Here is a 19,441-nt window from a genome sequence, read left to right on the forward strand (position 1 = left end):
CGGGCTGCTTGCCGACTCGCGCCGGTCAATGTGAATCCTGCCTTTGAATTTAATCTCTCAATTATAATCAGGTCGTTTGGTTTCCACTGTAGAGTCCATAATAATATTATTATAATTATGTTATACGATACTTACTTTTTCTTTAAATCACTTTTTCTTTTAGTCGTCAATATCAGATCATTTGTGGTCTCCACTGCACGATCAACATTCTTTTTAATGAAATGGAGGATTTGTCCTACACTCCTTAAAACGCTGGCTAAACGGGTTTAAGAAGTCCGATGTTCGCATAATTTGTCCCTTAGTCACCTTCTTTTGTAGACGACCTATGCCCGTTTTCACCATCAATCCCTAATTTTTTAGTGACCCCTATGGTAACACATAATATGAATTTTGTTGTCATAGGGGTCACTTAAAAGTTAGGGAATGATGGTGAAAACGGGCACTAGTCTGCCAACACTATTTGTATTTTAATTTCTAAAACTTCTAAGACCTTTTTTCTAATATGTACCAGGCAAATTGAGCGCGTAGCATATTGTGACCCGTAGGTACTTAAACATCAAATGAAATGGAAATCATTTGTCGCCTGCACATACATCAACATTAAGAGTAGGCGCACACCGTTGATTTTTCGTCGGCCGATAGTTTAGTCGGGCAGTTGATCAGTATGGGCATGTATGGGAGTGCGCACACTACGCCGATTCGATTCGGCCGATTCTTCATACAAATTCAAATCGGGCACAACTATCGGCCAACTAAAAATCAACGATGTGCGCCTACTCTAAGTGATATGGCAACATTAAAAGCTATATTCATCTTGGTAGATCAATCAGTCGTGAGCTTAAAGCTTGACATCACATTAAGAGGGGTTCCGCAGTTCCGCACATGCGTCTGTACACATGACGGTACGTCAAGCTAAGTGTACCTTATGTATTAAGCAATAGAAGAGATTTTGCAACAAAAATATAATGTGCTGTCGTCTGTAGGTACTAGGTACATGGATAATTTCCACCCCACCCTCCCCCAATTAAATGAGGGTATTAAACTATTTATCATTTTAAAAAGAAAAGCGTCTGGATTTCAGACTAGACCAGGTATTTGACAACAATGTTGTTTACAAACTAACTTGATTTTTAATCGATATATGCAAATTCGTTGGTAATGTGAAAGTAGGCACTTATTAGGGCACAAATACACGTCTCAAATGTAGTTTGCTCTACCTCTAAAGAAAGTCACTTTTCTGGCTTTAGCATAGAGATAGTTTGAGTCCCGGGAAAGGACATAGGGTAGTTTTTATCCCGGTTTTTGAAAAAGGGACGCCGCGATAAAGTTTTTCTGTGACAGACAAAATTCCACGCGGGTGAAGCAGCGGGCGGAAAGCTAGTATACTTAGGGTTGCCAGGTCCAAAAACACAAAAGCCTATTATCATGTCCGGCTTTAGCCTGGCAACCCTAAGTATACTATATACCTTTCTACCTACAAGGTACAAGTAGTACGAGCTAGGTAGAAATTGATGGCACCATCGACTTATGGATCTAGTTTCACTTGAGATTTAAGACGGCTAGGTCACAAATTCTCACTCCTCTTTTTTAGGATCTACCTCATAATATGTCATAAAACAAAGGCCGTATAGTTTGTTTTCCATTGTTACAGCGGTCCCGGTCGCCCAGTGGATCAGCGCAAAGGCAGCTGGATGAAGCGGACCTGTTCATGGACCTCATCAAAGATGTGGCCAATGAGTTGGACATCGATGTGCTGTGCCATAAGGTGAGTTGTGCCATTTGCAACCTTAAAGAACATTGTGAATTTGATGATACCGACTTACATACCTCTAGCATGAACAACTTTCGTCTTCGAATCGTTTGCGTATTCGACAAAATTCGATACTCAACCTTGGAATTAAACAATAACAATTTTGATAATTAAGTTTCGTGCAACCATTTCTCATACTAAGTTCACTTTACGACACGTTCACAAGGGGGCTGTTGTAGTTTTCGTACTAAATCTTTTGATGGCGATTCGAATTCACAAACGATTCGAACTCGAAAGTTTTTCGTGCTAGCAAGGAAGCGGTGGCGGAAGGCGCAACGCTTAGTAGACATATTTTGGAAAATATGGAAAAACCACGATGCCACCGAAAAAATGGAAGAGAGAGCAGGCGCCGTTGCAGGTGGGTGACTTTGTATTAGTTGTGGACCCAAGTCTTACTCGAATTACATGGCCAATGGACCTTTCCAAAGTCAATATGTTGGACATCGGTTGTAGATACCCAACCTCCAAGCTAGATGTTGCCAAGTACCTAATGTATGTAGATAATTAGGCAAAGCCTTTTCAATAGGTATTTAAAAACTGTGTGAAAGACGTCCACTGCTGGACAAAGACCTCCCCCTAGCTCCCCCTCCCCAAAAGCTTAAAGACAATATTTACTCGTAATTCTACGGTTCTATTAATATAACACATAAGTATTGTAGAAAAATCTTCATGCAACTTTTGCAGTCCTAAAAAAAAGTACTTTCTCAAAGATGTATGACGAAATGTGTAGTTTTTTTAGATGCAAGTTAAATATATTTTTTAATTTCACAATAAGAACAACTAATTATAAACTACGAGTTACGAATGATTATCTAAATACGAGTTAACCCAAAATACTAATCCCTAATCAAAAGAGGCGTAGAAGCGTACTCAAATATACTTAATTATGATCAAAATGTTAGCCTTTGAAGTTATAATCAAAACCGCGAGTTATCCCGAAAGTTAGAGCGCAAAATAGTTGGCGAGGTTAAATAGCCAACTATTATTAGTTTTATGATACACAGACACGCAAATGTAAATTGTTTTTCTGTATTCAAACATAGTAAAGGATTCACACGCGTGGATTTCTGTCTGACACCCAAAGACTAACGCCCGTAGTCACAATGCTTGCATAAGTGAAGCAGCAAATCGAATGCACAGCGTTGAATAGAGCTCTGTAATTGGTTTGTGTGTGACCCTGTAGGTACATCCACGCGCACTGTGAGACCTCAAAGTAATATTTGTGAATACGGGCCTATATTATGTGCCCTGCCCATTGCCCCTTCAGCTTGCTAATCCGTCGGACTATGTCAGCGACTTTATTTCGTTTACGGATCTCCTCATTTCTGATTCGATCTCGTAAAGGTGGATGCAAGCCGCTACCAACCGTGCGATGTGGAAGTCATTGAGGAGACTATGTTCAGCAGTGGACGTCCTGTGGCTGAAATGATGATGATGACAGAAAGACTTTACCAGGGCGCTCTTTCAGGTGGAAAAAATCTTAAGTATTAATTATCTTAGATAAGTGTTTGTTAGGCAGCAAAAGGCAAGTATTAAACCGCAATCACACCATAAAAGCAGAAAGTCGGACCTATGTTTAGTATTTCAACAGATTGTATCTTTTAATAATGGTTGATGTTTTGTCATCCATCTGACTAATTAATAAAATTACTACTAACTACTTCTCAATTTAAAGAGATTTAGGCTGAGTTGCACCACCTTTTGACCGTAACGATAACTCGTTAACGATAACTGGTGTTTTTGTTTGACAGATTTTTGACGTTTGTCAAAGTTAAAGCACAGAATAATAATAAGTACTACGTACAGAAGTTTTTTCGCGAAGGTATTTAAAAAAATGTATGCTCAATGTCATTAACAATATGGTGTAATTTAGCCTGTCTCAAGAGCCAAGCACCATTTTGTTGACAAACGTCGGTGATCGGCACTGCGCCGAAGCTATAGGGCTGACTTCGGTAAAATGTTGTGACGTGAGGTGCCAAACTGCGGAAAATGGCGGAGGAAATACATGATTTAGCATGAATTATCATGAATAATATTAACTACTTATTTACCTCTCAGTGTCTTGAGGCAACTTAAAAAAGTACATTCTGTGTTTTTATTATTATTTAGGCAGTTAAATACTGCATAGTATTTAGTACACCATTTCTTTATTTTCTTCCATCATACACAAGAATACGCGTTCCTGAGTCAATGTTCCCTCGTATGTGAGGCCTTGACGAATAGTATCCTGTAGGTGGGCCATCGTGCGTGTTTTGTTTTCGATGTAAACTCGCGGAGATGAACAGGCCTGGTTAAAGTAAGATGGTGCAACCCAGCCTTACTATCGCGTACCGTTTAAGTTTAACGTTCACACATTAAAATCCACACTCTATATTATTTCATCGGGCTTTTCAAATCTGAAAGCCTAAACAAATATAACCACTCTGATTCCGCGACCGTCATTACAAAACCCGAACAAATGTCCCGTTTTACAGAACTCCATTAATCCCGGAAATAACACACATTAACGGGACAGCCGGGAATCGGGGATGTCCCAATTTCACGCTTCGGGCGCGCGTTTTAATCGGTTTGGAAACGACACACAAATGAGGGTAAAATAAATGAGGTTTTTGCATCAGGTTCTTCCCAAATTTCCACCATACATTTTCATGAGACATTGAAGAGTATTCACACAACGGAATAAAATCTGACAGGTAAATGCTCACTTGTATGTTGAGTTCTCGGAACCATTATCTTACATATAAATTTTATCTTTGCAAGATTTTGCTTTCCAGTGTCCATCAGAATATACTTTTCTTTCAAAATCGTTCTTAATGCAACAAAATAAGAAGCATGCTTATTTGGTGTCGTTGCCGTACTTTCGTAACATTGTTCTTTGTAGGAAAGAATGCTAGAGGTTAGTTAAATACTGTAATACCTGAAGCGACGCCACACTGCTCGTGTGCCCGCCACAGATATATCTATGTAAAACGACGCAGCGCCGCAACGAATCGTGTGCTTTGGTTCTAAAGGTGCGTCCAAACACAATGTGCAAGGTGCGCGGCAGCTACGCGAGGCATTCACAGGACACACGTTTGCCGCGTAACTACTCATACCCGCATATTTAGAGGAACGAAAAAAAAGCATCAATATAATTTTTAGGGTAAAAAATGGCTCACAGTGCTTGCTTAGTACAGGTATTATCTAAACCATTCGTATATACCGAAGATGCAGTGGCTGGCGAGATCCTCAGACATGAATCCTATAGAGCAAATCTAGACTTTTACAGGCAGAATAGACCTTAATAGACAAACCTTTAAGTCTGAAACCTGCGCAACCCGTAATTTCAAAACCAAAACAAATGTCCCATTAAAAATCCCATTAATCCCGGAAATAACACACATTACGGGAAATAACACACTAATCGGTTTTGGCAGATTTAAATCCACAATCACGGGAGCGGTAAAAATGAGGTTGTGTCAATTTTTATTTTAACCAAGGCAATATTTAACTGCCGTAAATAATTACAACCATTGAGGCCATTGGTTGTTCTTGGGCGGACTTATCTTCTTCCTTTTGCTCAATAAGAATCCGCAGAATATGGTTCTGGTACACTTGAGCGAAAGACACTAGCGCAATAGACATTAGCGCGAAGGCACTAGCGCGAAAAGCCTTCGCGCTAGTGTCTTTCGCGCTCATGTCTTTTCGCGCAAGTGTCCATGCGCGCAATGTGCTTCGCACTAGTGTCTTTCGCGCTAACGTCCATTCGCGCTAGTGTCTTTTCGCGCTAGTGTCTTCGCGCTAATGTGTTTCGCTCTAGTGTCTTTCGCGCAAGTGTCCCGATACGGCAGAATACCAGTGGTCGTGACGCACGCTCTCTGCTGCCTTAGGTATATTGAGCAGACGCCATTTTGGTGCTTGTACTCTGTTTTTCTTTCCCCGTAGACCTTCAGAGTTAGTTGGACAATTTAATCGGGATATGATCAGTAACATGTATTGTATGTATGTATGTGCGCACAATATTACACCGATTCTGTATCGGTGAGTCCCCATCCAAATAGAAGCGAAAGAAATGAAATGGTATCAAAATATCTTGCAATATTTAGACCCTTTCTGTAATACAGAATTTAGTAATCTGCAAGCAGAGTTTTATAAAAATTCTTGTTCGACTTAGTAGCAAAGTTTTTTCCAATCTTCTGACGTGACCAACTTTAACAGCAATGTCTTTCTAGTTGCCAATGTCGCATAAACGTAACAAAGTAACTAAATCCAAAGTTGTATCATCTTTTATCTGTCAGATAAAGTAACAAAGCATTTTCCATTCAACTGTAACAGTTAATTTAACTCCGCTCGTAAGGATTGCAACTCAAGTCGGGCGTTAAACAAAACAATTTAAAGTTTACAGCTCAAAATAAAAGTCAATTTGGATTTCCAGCGCGGTGATCGTTAACCTGTAAAGGAATATAATTTGCATTTAGAGACTTTGTTGTAAAAATGAGGTTTATGATTTTAGAACAGTATCTGAGGTTTCCCAAAAAAGTTGTATGAAACTTTTTATATTTATTGATATCAAGACACTATACCTACCGGGCTAAATGGAAATCATTATTTGACCTATGTTCAGCATTGATCGTCCTATGGCTGAAACGATGATGATGATGATGATTCAAGTCACTTTCTGTCTATTATTATCTTTGAACACTTAAACCACTGAACTGATTTACATTTTCCGTAAAAGTGCTTTTTAAAGCCTATTTGCAGAAATGATTGAGTTTTATGAGTTTTATTAGAGATACGGGATTATTTTGACCTCTGGTTTTCGCCACTAGCCAGGATCTACAGCTTGGCCGCCAATAAAAACCTCACTAAAGAAGGTGATAGTTTGAGAACCAGGGAAAGGGTATCCTGGTTTTGAAAATGAGACACGCGCGGGTTTAAATATTTCTATGAAAGTTCGAGATCCAAAGCGTTAGAACCAAACAAATCAAAAGCATTAGATAGCAAATCACAAAACGGCGATAAAAGGTTGCAAAAATCTTCCTTTCATCGACATTTTCCCTAGAAATCCCGATAGAACCAGTAACAGCACGATGGGGACCATTTCCGACGGGGCCATGCGCCCCATAAATAGAGGGTGCCAAAACTAGGTGAAGTGTAAGAAACTTCTGATATAGTTTCGATGCGGGAGCCAAAAAAGATTTATGATTTACGACACATTGGAAAAGATTTTGGTGGATATTTGAGTTATTTTCACACACTATCAAAAGAATAAGTATAATAAATATTGCATGAAAAAAATATTAGCTCAGTAGCATTAGAAAGAAAGAAAGAAAAATATTTTTATTTAGTCCAAACATCCTTAGACTACTTAGGTACAACAACATAATTAGGTACTTACTTATGTAGTTACAATAGATAGGTAGGTACACCTAGAAGTGACTTGGAGAAGGAATGCTTCAACCACACCAACGCGTGCAGATCGCCATCGCCGGCGCGATCATAGGCCAATGACAGGTCGCGCGGACTGTCATGGGTCGCGCGGACTGTCGTTGGTGTGGTTGAAGCTTAAGTAGGTATGTACATGTTAAAATGAAAACTTGGGTTCTACTCTATGCGATCGAGGCGAGGACCTTTCAAAACTCCCCCCCGCCCTGTCATCAATCGTTATGTAGCTACTACTAGTTTCTGCCTGCGATTTCGGTTGCTTAAATAAATATCGATCTGTCACAGAAAACATTGCTCAAGATGTATTCAAAAATCATTGGATTTTTAAAACAAAAGCTTAAAGTTACTTCTTTTACTAGTTTTTACAATTTTCTGACTCTACCTTGACTTCTGATATTCAATTAGTACTTAATTTCAGGACAATTTTCGTGACTATCAATTTATCCTCATTGTCTACACGTGTTTGTCTGCTTTACTGGCATACAATAGTATACATAGATCATTATGTATTGTTGCTATGTCTACTTCATGCCGAAATTCGTGGAAATGCTATTATTAGATCGGCAGTCCTCCTAGAAACAGCCTTCGCAGACAAATATTTGTGGAAGACATTAACATTCATAATTCTAGCTTGTTTTATTTCATCCTCCGCAATCGTGAATATGGAAAGGAATAATTATTATTATTACCATGTAACCTACTTTTGCGTACGGCTTCTACCACGTTTATTTCAGTCGGGTAATAATAATGGAGCGAAAAAAAGCTTTTTAGCTCCTTAGTATTTGTGTTTCATATTTCAGATAGCTTCTCTTTAGTATAAAAAAAGTTTAAAAAAGGTAACGGTAAAAGAAGAAACGGTCATAGCGTAGGCATACAAAAGTAACGGATTTAATAATGTTAGCTAAAAATGGGATCCTATTTTACGGGAAACGGGATCAATTTTCTAACATGATTGCTTGTTTTAACACACATCTCTGCGTTCACATCCCCACTTTAACAATGCCAAAGTAAACACAGAAATATGTATTAAAATCGTTTTTCAGCCACGTTTTCATGTTTTCACGGCGGTATGCTAGTCTTTAATGCTCTACATTTTCGCACGCAACGTGCGTCCGCACATTTTGACAATGGAACTGACGTGGGTAATGGTATGGCTTAACTGGTGCTTGGCCGGATCATAAGCTTAGGCTTTGAATCACTTCGCTAGTGGAGATAATATTATTAGGCTAGCTTTTGCCCGCGGCTTTACCTGCGTGATTATAGGTCTGTCATAGAAAGACAAAAACTGTCACTCAGGAATATCATGCCATTATACATATATGTGGTGCTTCATACATAGTGGTAAAAGAATTTTCTTTAAATTTAATTTTGTTATCATACTTACGGTTACGGAGAAACCCACCATGTTTTGGCACGAGAGAAAATATTTTAGCAAACCGATCGACTATTAAGTTATTTCTCATGCATACTATGTCATATCTTTCATTGATTGCATATTATAATGTAACTATAACATTTTATACTTAACAGTGCAAAATGCATCTGGAGAAATTAAAGTTGAGATTACCAACTTAGTTTCCTTACTTCACCAATTCAAAATTATTTGATAGCTCGTTCCAACTCTATCAAAGTTAATAAGTTTCTCATACCTATTTCATTCCGTAAATGTTTAAGAAAAATATTTCGCAAGAACAAACGCAAAAGACCTACACACTACCTATTACGGTTCGCAGCTAAATCGTTTCGTTTGTGAATAAAAACGGCGAGAAAAAGCGTTCCCAGAGGCTATTCACACTCCAGACCTTTCCTAAACTTAACAGAAGAAACATTCAACTAGTGATGTGCGGACTAGTCGGCGACTACTCGCCGAGGAGCCGACTATCCGACTATGCAGGCACTTTCTTTGGTTTGTTCGTTTCAAGGAACTAAAATCGCTCCTAGCAAGCTAAAGTAGCAATGGTCAGGAACATAGCACGCAGAACTGAAGGCCGATTGGGCAGGAAGGTTCTGAAGGCCATGTATCGAAAAGCACATCGTAGGACATTCACCAAGAAGGTGGACAGACGACCTCATAAAGTTAGCAGCTTTCTGCACTGGATGCAGACTGCTACCAACCTGGAAATCATTGGGGGATTCCTGTCTTCAGCAGTGCACGTCCTGTAGCTGAAATGATGATGATGAAAAACTTTAATTGTTTGAGTAAGTATCTCTTTTGAAGCAAAACATTTTCCAACAGCTACCTGGCTGACTAGTCTGCCGACTATTCGGCTTCTTTAAAACCGACTAATCGGCTAGTCGGACAAACTCTTAGACGAGAAGCAATATTATGTAAATCGCTGAATTTTATTGAGAAATCCTAACTGACTTTTAACTTTAAAACCGACTAGTCGGCTAGTCGGTCAAATAATCGGCACATCTCTAATTCAACTGTTAGGCACCAACCTCATTCACAACTTGGCCACACTGACCCAGTTGTCAAATTGATCCCCAAAATATCTGAAGACAAAAAACTTTGTAACTTAATATTGTTCGCGAAACGTCTAAAGAAGCCCTTACTTATGAGGGAGATAAATTTTATAACTTTGCTGTTGGTGGAACGAAGAAATGAAGTGTGAAAGTGGTTTTTAGAACACAGTTTCTTGCATACAAGAACCTAGAGATATCTTATTATAATATACATCATCTTCATCGTCGTCGTCAGCAATCAGTGATGATCACAAATGAGGGCGGTCCATTGCAACCTATTAATGCTTCTTGAAATCATTAGAATCATCGTCTATTGGATAAATGTCGTAATAGAGGAGAGGTGCCTATTTATAAGATAGTAACCAGTTTGAGATACATAGTAAAATTTTATCCAAACTTGACACAAGTTTTAGGCGCGTTTGGTACGTACAGTTGTGCATTTACCTTTACTAGTAAAATAGTTACTTACAGTTAATAATCTCAGAGAAACAAACTTTTAAATGCTAATATTTATTTAAATACTTTCTGGCAGAATTACCTTAATTAAAAAAATATTTACGCTAGTCCTTTTGTCGACAAACACAATAACTTTGTCCTTGTTCATTCTAAAGAAAAGGGCAGGACCGCTATAAAAAGAGTCCTGGGGTTTGTCTTTATAAATTATTCTTATGTACTTTCCAGTTAGGGCGTGGTAAATCTTTGCCGACTTTCCTATTATGCCTACGGGAACAGGGGGGCTACTCCGAAAAGCAGCTTACGTAATTTCGTGTCTATCTGTCACCATCCCTCGTACTGGTATCTCGCTCTGTGTGAGAGGGATAGCAAATTTCGAAATTTCGGATAACTTTTTTGGAGTAACCCCGCAGAGCCTTTGCGTCGTATTAGGGTTGCGCGGAATTCAATAATGCATGCGTTTCTTATTGATCACATGTCTATTAGACGTGATTTTTGCAGACACTCAAAGTAGATTACCTATCCTTGGTTTGGCTTAGACGGATCACCTGACGGTAAGTGATTACCGATCGCGATGGCTTTACAGGTGAATTGCCTATCTATACTTCTATACTATAATACAGTGTGAGTCACGTTAAAGTGTACATATGAAAATAGATGAAACTAGACCTATTTTTATCGACAAAAAAGAGGTCAAAAATTTTTTGAGATTTTTTTTAAATTTTTTATAGAATTTTTTTTCTTCCAATTACTTATTGTAAAGAAAACGTAATAACTTTTAAAGTAAGCGGTATATCCTGATGAAATAAAAACAGTAATAATGCTAAATAACAGGCAATACTAAAAAAATACATAAAATACATAAAAAAGGCCTACAAATAATAAAAAATGATACTTTTTGAAAAAAAATCTGCTTTTAAATTCGTGTTTTTTTTGGTTATTTGATAAATATCTCCAAAAAATGCCCCTATAACCGGCAGTTTTTATTACTTTGTATTATTCTCTATCGTATTACCTTCGTAAAACCAAAAATCGCATGTCTCTATCCCTATCACAACGTTTGCAATGATCGTTTGAACTAAGCCTCTCCGGGCGCACCATTCAACGCTTCGTTAACAACGAAACTGAAAATGGCTCTAGATTTGTTATTTTGATAAAGACGAGTTAGATTTCAAATAAAAACAAAAGATTTCGAAGCAAAATAAGCATTTTAGTTAAAATTAAAATTGTCTCTAACTGTAGGGGAGAATAATGTTGTGGCAGGCCTTTGTTCAAACGATCATAGCAAATGTTGTGATAGGGATAGAGACGTGCGATTTTTGGTTTTACAAAGATAATACGATAGAGAATAATAAAAAGTAATAAAAGCCACCTGTTATAGGGGCATTTTTTGGAGAAATTTATCAAATAACCAAAAAAACACGAATTTTAAAGCAGATTTTTTTCAAAAAGTATCATTTTTTATTATTTGTTGGCCTTTTTATGTATTTTGTGTATTTTTTTAGTATCGCCTGTTATTTAGCATTATTACTGATTTTATTTTATCAGGATATACCGCTTAGTTTAAAAGTTATTACGTTTTCTTTACAGTAAGTAATTGGAAGAAAAAAAATTCTATAAAAAATTTAAAAAAAATCTCAAAAAAATTTTGACCTCTTTTTTGTCGATAAAAATAGGTCTAGTTTCATCTATTTTCATATGTACACTTTAACGTGACTCACACTGTATTTTAAATGCGAAAGTAACTGTCTGTCTTGCTTTCACGCCTAATCCACTGAACCGATTTTGATGAAATTTGGCATAGAGATAGTCGATCGTCGAAGCCGCGGGCTAGTTTTTAATAGGTTCTATTCGCTTTTATTAGGTCGACCTGTATGTAACTAATGTAATGGAATCTAAGAATCTGAATAACACGCACTTCTAATTCTTGTATTATCATGAAACTTGGCAATTATATATAGATTAGATGACAATACAATATTATGGTTACTACCATCGAGCTATAATGCCACTCAATGTGGCAACATTGTTAATATACTGCCGTCTATTTTGTTTATAATTAATTCATTTTTAATCTTATAAGCATACTCTTACCCGAAAGTTCAAAGCAACTTTTTTATTATTAACGATCTTTTATAAGGGACAATATTTTTTGATCCTCTAAAAACTAATTGATCTTTTTTGTATGTGCACTTTTAAAAATAAATGATGTTTTTTATTATATTTTATCTTTATATTAATTATTGGGTCTATATTAGTTGATCTACGGATAAATTATGAATGATCTTCATTTAAGGTAACATAATATTCATGTTTAATATACTCTTTTAATATTTGGTAAACAAAAATAATATTTGATCCTCTTTTTTAGTTATTGATCTTTAATTTTGTTAATTTGATGATTTTTATATCAAGTTTGCCTTTTAATATTGATCACCTAATAAATACATTTCGATCTATGTATAACTTAACTTTAAAATATATTTGATCTAACAAAAAATATTATTGGTTAATATTTTTAATTAAAAAATATCTTTTAATTTACGCGGTACTTTGTGGTTGAGTGACAATCGTCCGTCATTGGTTACTGAGTTGGCCAAGGGCTTAGCGGCCAATAAGCAAGCAGAATGGTACATTGCCATGTTTGTTTAAATTACAAGCTTTGCTTAGTTTGGGACTAGAGGCGCTATGTAAAATAATTTCTTACTTCTGACATCCCTGAACCCGACATCATAATTTTTACCTCTTTATGTTTTTCAAATCGCAAGGTTGATTTTCTCTTAGTATACCGATCTCGACCGTGATCAGTGACCATAAAGTCATCTGTCAACGGGTCGATTAGACACGATAAAAGCACTAAACGATATTATTTTGTTTACTTTTAGTGCGACATCGGGTCGTAAGGACCTGATAAGTTTTTTTTTCCAAATATTTACTGTGTTTGACGAAACAATTGCAAAACAATATTTATATTTCGTACTACTGAAAAGACCGAATATATCATCCCGCACCAACGCATCCAGCACCTAAGGTCAATTTGACCCGATAACGCAGTGTGAACGTGTTAAGTATGCTTTTTTAATAATAAAAAAATCTTTAAACATCAAGTGCCTTTAAATAGTTTCCATCCTTTGACTACAACTTAATAAAAATAAGTACCATAACATAATTATTTTGAAGATTATTTGATATCTAGACAAAAAATAATTTATACAAATCGAATTATTTAAAAAAGTATCACAATATTGAATATTTGGTGCTCATTTCTTTTATTTTTGAGGACCAACAAGTAACGATCAGATATAATTTTTACATCTCAATTTTTTTTTGCGTAGTTCAAAAGAGGTTAAAATATCGATCGATTTCATTTATTTTATGTCTCAAAGAAAGAGGATCAATCATTAAAATAGATGACCATTTAGATTTTTTTATTTGCCGTTTTTGCTAATTTAAAAAGATCATTTAAATACATGCCCTTTTATAATAAGATCTTTATGTAATAAAAACTAATACTTTTTACCCTCAAAATGACCTTAAAGAGTTTCAAAAATAAAATCCAAACTTCAAAGACAGCTTTTTGGCCCAGATAATCCAGTTTAGGTATCGTTTTCTTCGTATAACTGAAAATAAACATTAATCTAGTTGTTTACGAGCAAACATGGTTCAACGTCGATTCGCTGAAAAACGCCCTAATAGAAGAAAGGGCTAATGTAACTCAGGATTATTTGGAAACAGACCAATTAGGCCAATAGACGGCGCACGAAATAATCAGTATAAAACGAACAACAAACAATCAGTGTGCTTACCATGAGTTTGCGTTAGGTGTGCTCGCTAGCGAGTACGTCAAAAAAATCTATGAAGATTTTAGTTCTTGAAAGTAGCCGCTAGGGGCGCTGTACAATTTGTCATACATTTAATGTCATTTTTTTACGTAATCGCTAGCGAGCACACGTAACGTAAACTCATGGTAAGCACACTGATATTGTCGCGTAAACATTACAAATCATTAGTACGTAATTAGTGCATTACTTGTTTGTATGTGCAAAATGTTTCAATGAATAATCGTGGAGCTTTTGCCAAACCAATAAACCAACGCGTGCAGATCGCGGCGGCGATGGCGATCACTGCTCGTGCATAGGCCAATGTTAGGACACCCGTCCTGTCATTGGTCACACTAGGAAAGCTCAGAAAGCGCGCCACCGCCACGGGTCCTCCTTTAGCGGCAACCAAACACCCCCGTGTCTAGTGACCGAGTACTACTCCCCTGAATCCAGTCGTCCCTTGCTCAAACAGAGCGACCAAAGGCTGGGGCGGAGCCGCGAAAAAATGTCTAGGCCGTCTAGCTCGGACAATAACTCGCAGCTCCGTCCCAAAGACTTTGGGAGGACACCGCCAGGTTTAAGGTGAGTAGGCCCTGCCCATCTGGCAGGGAGAGCCTTACATAACCGACTGGTTCCCCCGGGTCAGTGGGTTTACAATTTCATGCATTTCCTGATGAAAATAAGGAAAGCTCAGAAAGCGGCCGAACCGCGGCGTCTGGTGGCCTAAATTGTCTGCATTACCCAGACCCTTGTTCGTTATGCAAATGTATCCCAGGCTACGACAATGGAATGGGATTAAAATCTGCATCCGTGGGATGCATACAGATTGTGTTGGCCTGTGTTCTTTTATTAAAAACGTTTGTTACTGAAAGTGACGGAGGTGTATTGTTTTGGGACGACCCAGTTTAGACATGACCCTTATTTGTTAGATGTTTTGGTTTTGAGCTAATATTATGTGTATGTGACTTATTTCGCGTTTTATCATAAGGATTTTAGGCAGCTTTAACTTCAAGTGGAGTTTAAAGCTGCTTAAAATTCACAACAACAGACCATTTTTCCGACATACTTGAGTATTTTGACTTTCTTATTTTCCTCTATCTTTAGTTTAGTTTACCATAAACACAGGTTTCTGAAACTTGGCCGTCCGTACTTGCTGTCCACTCATAGCGGGGAGCACGGCAACATGTATCATAAACAAAGTTTCATCACCTGTGTTTATGGACTGTTTACAGAGATGATGAAACATTATGAAACATTGTTTATAAACAGTGTTTATCAACAAATGTTGCCTAAGTAATGAATACATGGCTTTATGCTAGCACGTATCAAATAGGCCTATTTTTAGACACAGTCTAGACTCCAAACCGTCCATTTATAAACGGGTATTTAATCATTAAAATCCAACCCTCGGCTCGGGCTAATAAAAAATGGAATAGCCCTTTAGGATTCGAGCACGCACGGGCACTATTCAAACATCAAATTTTGCTCGGGTATTCCCTTTATACCAGGGATGTTATGGATATGAAGTTTCGGTTATGAATACGATTACGGATATTAGAATAATATTATAATGGTTACGGATATAAAATCATTTTGGATTATCCGAAAGTTTCGGATAATTTCGCAAGCAGCAAGATGCTGCGCGAGTTGCGACCCACATAGCCACTTTATGTAAGTTCTATGACGGCATCTATGTTAAAGATATCAGATTGTGCCAGGGAATGCCAGACAAGTAACAAATATTAAAAAATATAAAGATTTAGACTCTGCCTATATCCGAAACTAAGCATCCGAAACTTGAATCTGTTACGGTTACAGATATTTTTTTATTTCGGATATCCGATAGTTTCGGTTACGGATATCCATAACATCCCTGCTTTATACCCTTTATAAAGACTACAATGGTAGTGGACAGTGCTGAACAAACATTTATTTTCGCAGATCCTCGTGAACGTGTGTTTGCTCACATCGGCCGACAGAGGGAGCCTGTTTCTAGCCAAAGGCACACCCCCACACCGGTATCTCCAGGCCAAACTGTTCGACGTTACAAGGGACACTGGTATGTAATGTTTTTAACTTTATTACTGTCATAAACTTAACTATAATAGGGGAGACCGAGGTAAGTTGTGTCTTAAACTTAACTTGAAGCTGTAAGGAGACTTAGGAGAGTTGTGACATTGACGATTTTTAACCGACTTCAAAAAGGAGGAAGATATAATGTTCGGCTGTATGTATTTTTTTTTTCTATGTATGTTCAGTGTTCACCGATTAGGTACTCCGTCAATTGTGGATCGATTTTCAAAACACTTTTTTTGTTTAATAGGATACACTTCTGATTCTGAGGTGGTCCCATTGCCACCAAGTCAGGATCTGATGATGGGATCCTAGGGAAATCACATTTACTGCAGATTTTTTGGAGTCGGATTTATTTTTTTTGTTAAAATTATTTGAAACTTACTAACTACTAGCGAGCTCGTAACAGTGCGCGTTTTGCAGTTTAACGCCCGTATTCACAAACATTACTATGATGTCTCACAGTGCGCGTGGACGCACAGGGTGACACATGAACCAATCATACATCTCTATTCAACGCTGTGCGTTCGATTTGCAGCTTCACTTAAGCAAGCATCGTTTGTGAATAGGGGCATATGTCTCTAGCAAACAAATGCGCGCTATTGCGAGCCTGCTGATAGTTAATACCTAGGTGTCAAAAAATCGACAATGTCACAACTCTCCTCTATTAAAACTCTCCTCGGTCTCCCCTAAGCGTAGAACTTGGAAGCCATCTTTGTCCAGTCACCGAAGATCTCCCATTTATATGAATTACTCACAAAATAGAGGTCAAACGTTTCCAGTCGTACATTATTAATCGAAATAGGTAATCCATTTAAGTCAATCCATAGTGTTGGGTATTTACGATATTACAATATTGGATTGGCTTATATTGGATTGCCTCATGTAAATCAGGTTTTAGTGTAAATGGTTTACTAAAGGCATTATAAGTAGGTAGTTATAACAATCACCATGACAATTATTATTGTTTGCGAATAAAATATGTAGTGAAAATAGAAACAAAGTGTTATTTTTTACAATAACCACTATTTGACTGTTTGCCTCCGTAGTCTAGTGGTTAGAATTTTACTTCATGATTTAGATGTCCAAGGTTCGATTCCCAGATGTTATTCACAATTTGAAAATATCAATTTAATTGTATCGCAGGTAGGTTGATTTATCGTGATCTCATTACAAACCTCATAAAAGAAAAATAAAACGTAAATATATTTTGTGAACACAACACAAAAATCATATTTATCGTGAAATGTCAATAATGTGCTTAAATACGAGTATTACGAACTCTTATAAATATTGAACAATCCCAGTATTTCCACACGCAGAAAGGACTGAGTTTTAATTTTCCTAAATTAATACATCACTTTGCTACGGCTTTACTTGCTATGGCAGTTATTAATTAAGCTACTTGCAAACTGAATTTTAACTTACACGCAGGGTGACCACACGTTTTGATTACTCCGGATAAGTAGGACTTTTTGGTTTTCTCTTTAGATATTGTCCGGCCTCTGACTTCGTCCGGGCACGACCCTCTTTTATTTATCAAGGGAAAATGAAGAATTTGATGTTCGCAAATGTAATTTTCTTCCTTAGTCGCCCTTTAAGTATGTCTTAGGGAAGAGTAGGAGATTTTATTTTCTTAACTGCTTCTGAGCTAGAAACAACAATCAACCAATCTTTACCGTCCGGACATTATTTAGAAATGTGCTGGATTTCAGATTTTTTAATATCTTTCATGGTAACCCTACTTAAGCGCTTAGCAATGCCAGGCTTGCCAGGATTAAGTAAAGTATATTTAGATAAATGGCAGTTAAAATTGTTTTATTTTCTATTATGCGACACTTTCCAATGTTTGCATGGACAAGACTTAGTTTCGTTTAAAATATAGAAGCCCAAACCTGGTGGCACCAAGTTTGCGTACAGGACCATTACGCTAGCTGGTTTATTATTATGTTAACTGGTGATAATAACATAAATGTTTTATTGTATTGTTTATCTCTACTTTTGGGGCCCGGTGATTAAATTTGTATTTATGTGTATGTATTTCCTTTAAAAAAGCATATTTTAAAACGATTATTCACTTTGAAGATCAGCCCTCTGACAGAGACACAAGGAAGATATTAATAATAAAAAAAGTTGTTTTTTAATTACGAATACACAAATGACAAATACTACATTCGATCTACGTCATTGTTCAAATGCTTACCTGGAATCACAGTCCTTCTTGTAGCCGGGGATTTTCAAATTCCTGGTAACCCTACATACACGGGTTTGTTAAGAACCTTGCTTAACTGATTAAGCGCCAAGCTTGCTAGGATTAGGTTTTTATTAAAACAGCAGTTTAAATTGTTTCAAATTGTATTAACTATGGTTAAAATAACAGATGGATTCGATAGAGTTAATGAGTTACTGTCAGTTATTAACTCTTACCACATGAGTAAATGGGAACTTTACTCTGTTCTCTAACAAAAGTGCTATAAGGATAACTTATACCATAGTACAAGCTTTGCTTAGTTTGGGACTAGAAACGTAGTGTGAAAAAAAAACTCATGGAACCCTAAAGTGGTCACATGACACCGCGGTAATAAGGATTTATTTTGTGTCTCTTGTGTTTGTGACTCTATACACTGTTACTTGAAGGGATATAGAATTACTTTAATTCAACGCACCTGTAACGCCCTTGGACTACGGGTGTCTATGGGCGACGGTAATCACTTACCATCAGGTGATCTGTCTGCTCGTTTGCCCCCTGTAACATAAAAAAAACTAAAGACTGCAAATGCAGATACACCTTCTATCTACCTCTTAATACCTGCCGTCTATCTCTATACAAAAATGTATTTAATAAACATACAGACTGAAATAATAACGTAAAAATTATGTGGTATATTTTCAGCATAACGTGCATGTTGCGAATACTTTTGTTAAAACAAGCGTTGTAGGTAAATTAGTGGAATCCGTACGCTGACTGTTTAGTTTGTATGTTTTGGTAGACAAAGCTACAAAATAATAGCAATATTGTAAAACAAAACACAGTACTCATTGACTGAATCACAAAAATTCGCGGAAGTCACATTGCAAGCTAAATAACAACGTTCAAAGGCTTTTCATTCGTTTCATTTTGAACCCGACATTTAATAGACTAATGATGCCTTATACGATACAACTGCGAATCAATTGAATCATTTGACCAACACAATATATCATCAGCTCCCTTTTTGGAGACCACACGCATTTCGCATTGTTAATATTATAGTAGAGGACAATATAAAATACGTAATAAAAATAAGTTACGAGAAGCGTGTGTAGCAAATTGAGAATGAATTTGGTAGAATATTGAAATAAACAGTAGATTTTTCTGACTTAGTGCTTTGTTTATTATGTTAAAATGCAATTT

The 19,441-nt window shown here is 36.9% G+C and overlaps 1 protein-coding gene across 1 annotated transcript in view; it reads left to right on the top strand.

Moving 5' to 3' along the window:
• Nucleotides 1-19,441, top strand: part of LOC135083896 (cGMP-specific 3',5'-cyclic phosphodiesterase-like) — a 127,630-nt gene that overhangs the window by 86,595 nt on the left and 21,594 nt on the right. The window contains exons 3-4 of the mRNA XM_063978651.1: nucleotides 1,652-1,765; nucleotides 15,916-16,033. Of these exons, the coding sequence (XP_063834721.1) occupies nucleotides 1,652-1,765; nucleotides 15,916-16,033 (232 nt within the window). The remainder of the gene's footprint in view (nucleotides 1-1,651; nucleotides 1,766-15,915; nucleotides 16,034-19,441) is intronic.

This window comes from Ostrinia nubilalis, chromosome 24, assembly GCF_963855985.1.
Source record: "Ostrinia nubilalis chromosome 24, ilOstNubi1.1, whole genome shotgun sequence".
Taxonomy (NCBI): Eukaryota; Metazoa; Arthropoda; class Insecta; order Lepidoptera; family Crambidae; genus Ostrinia; species Ostrinia nubilalis.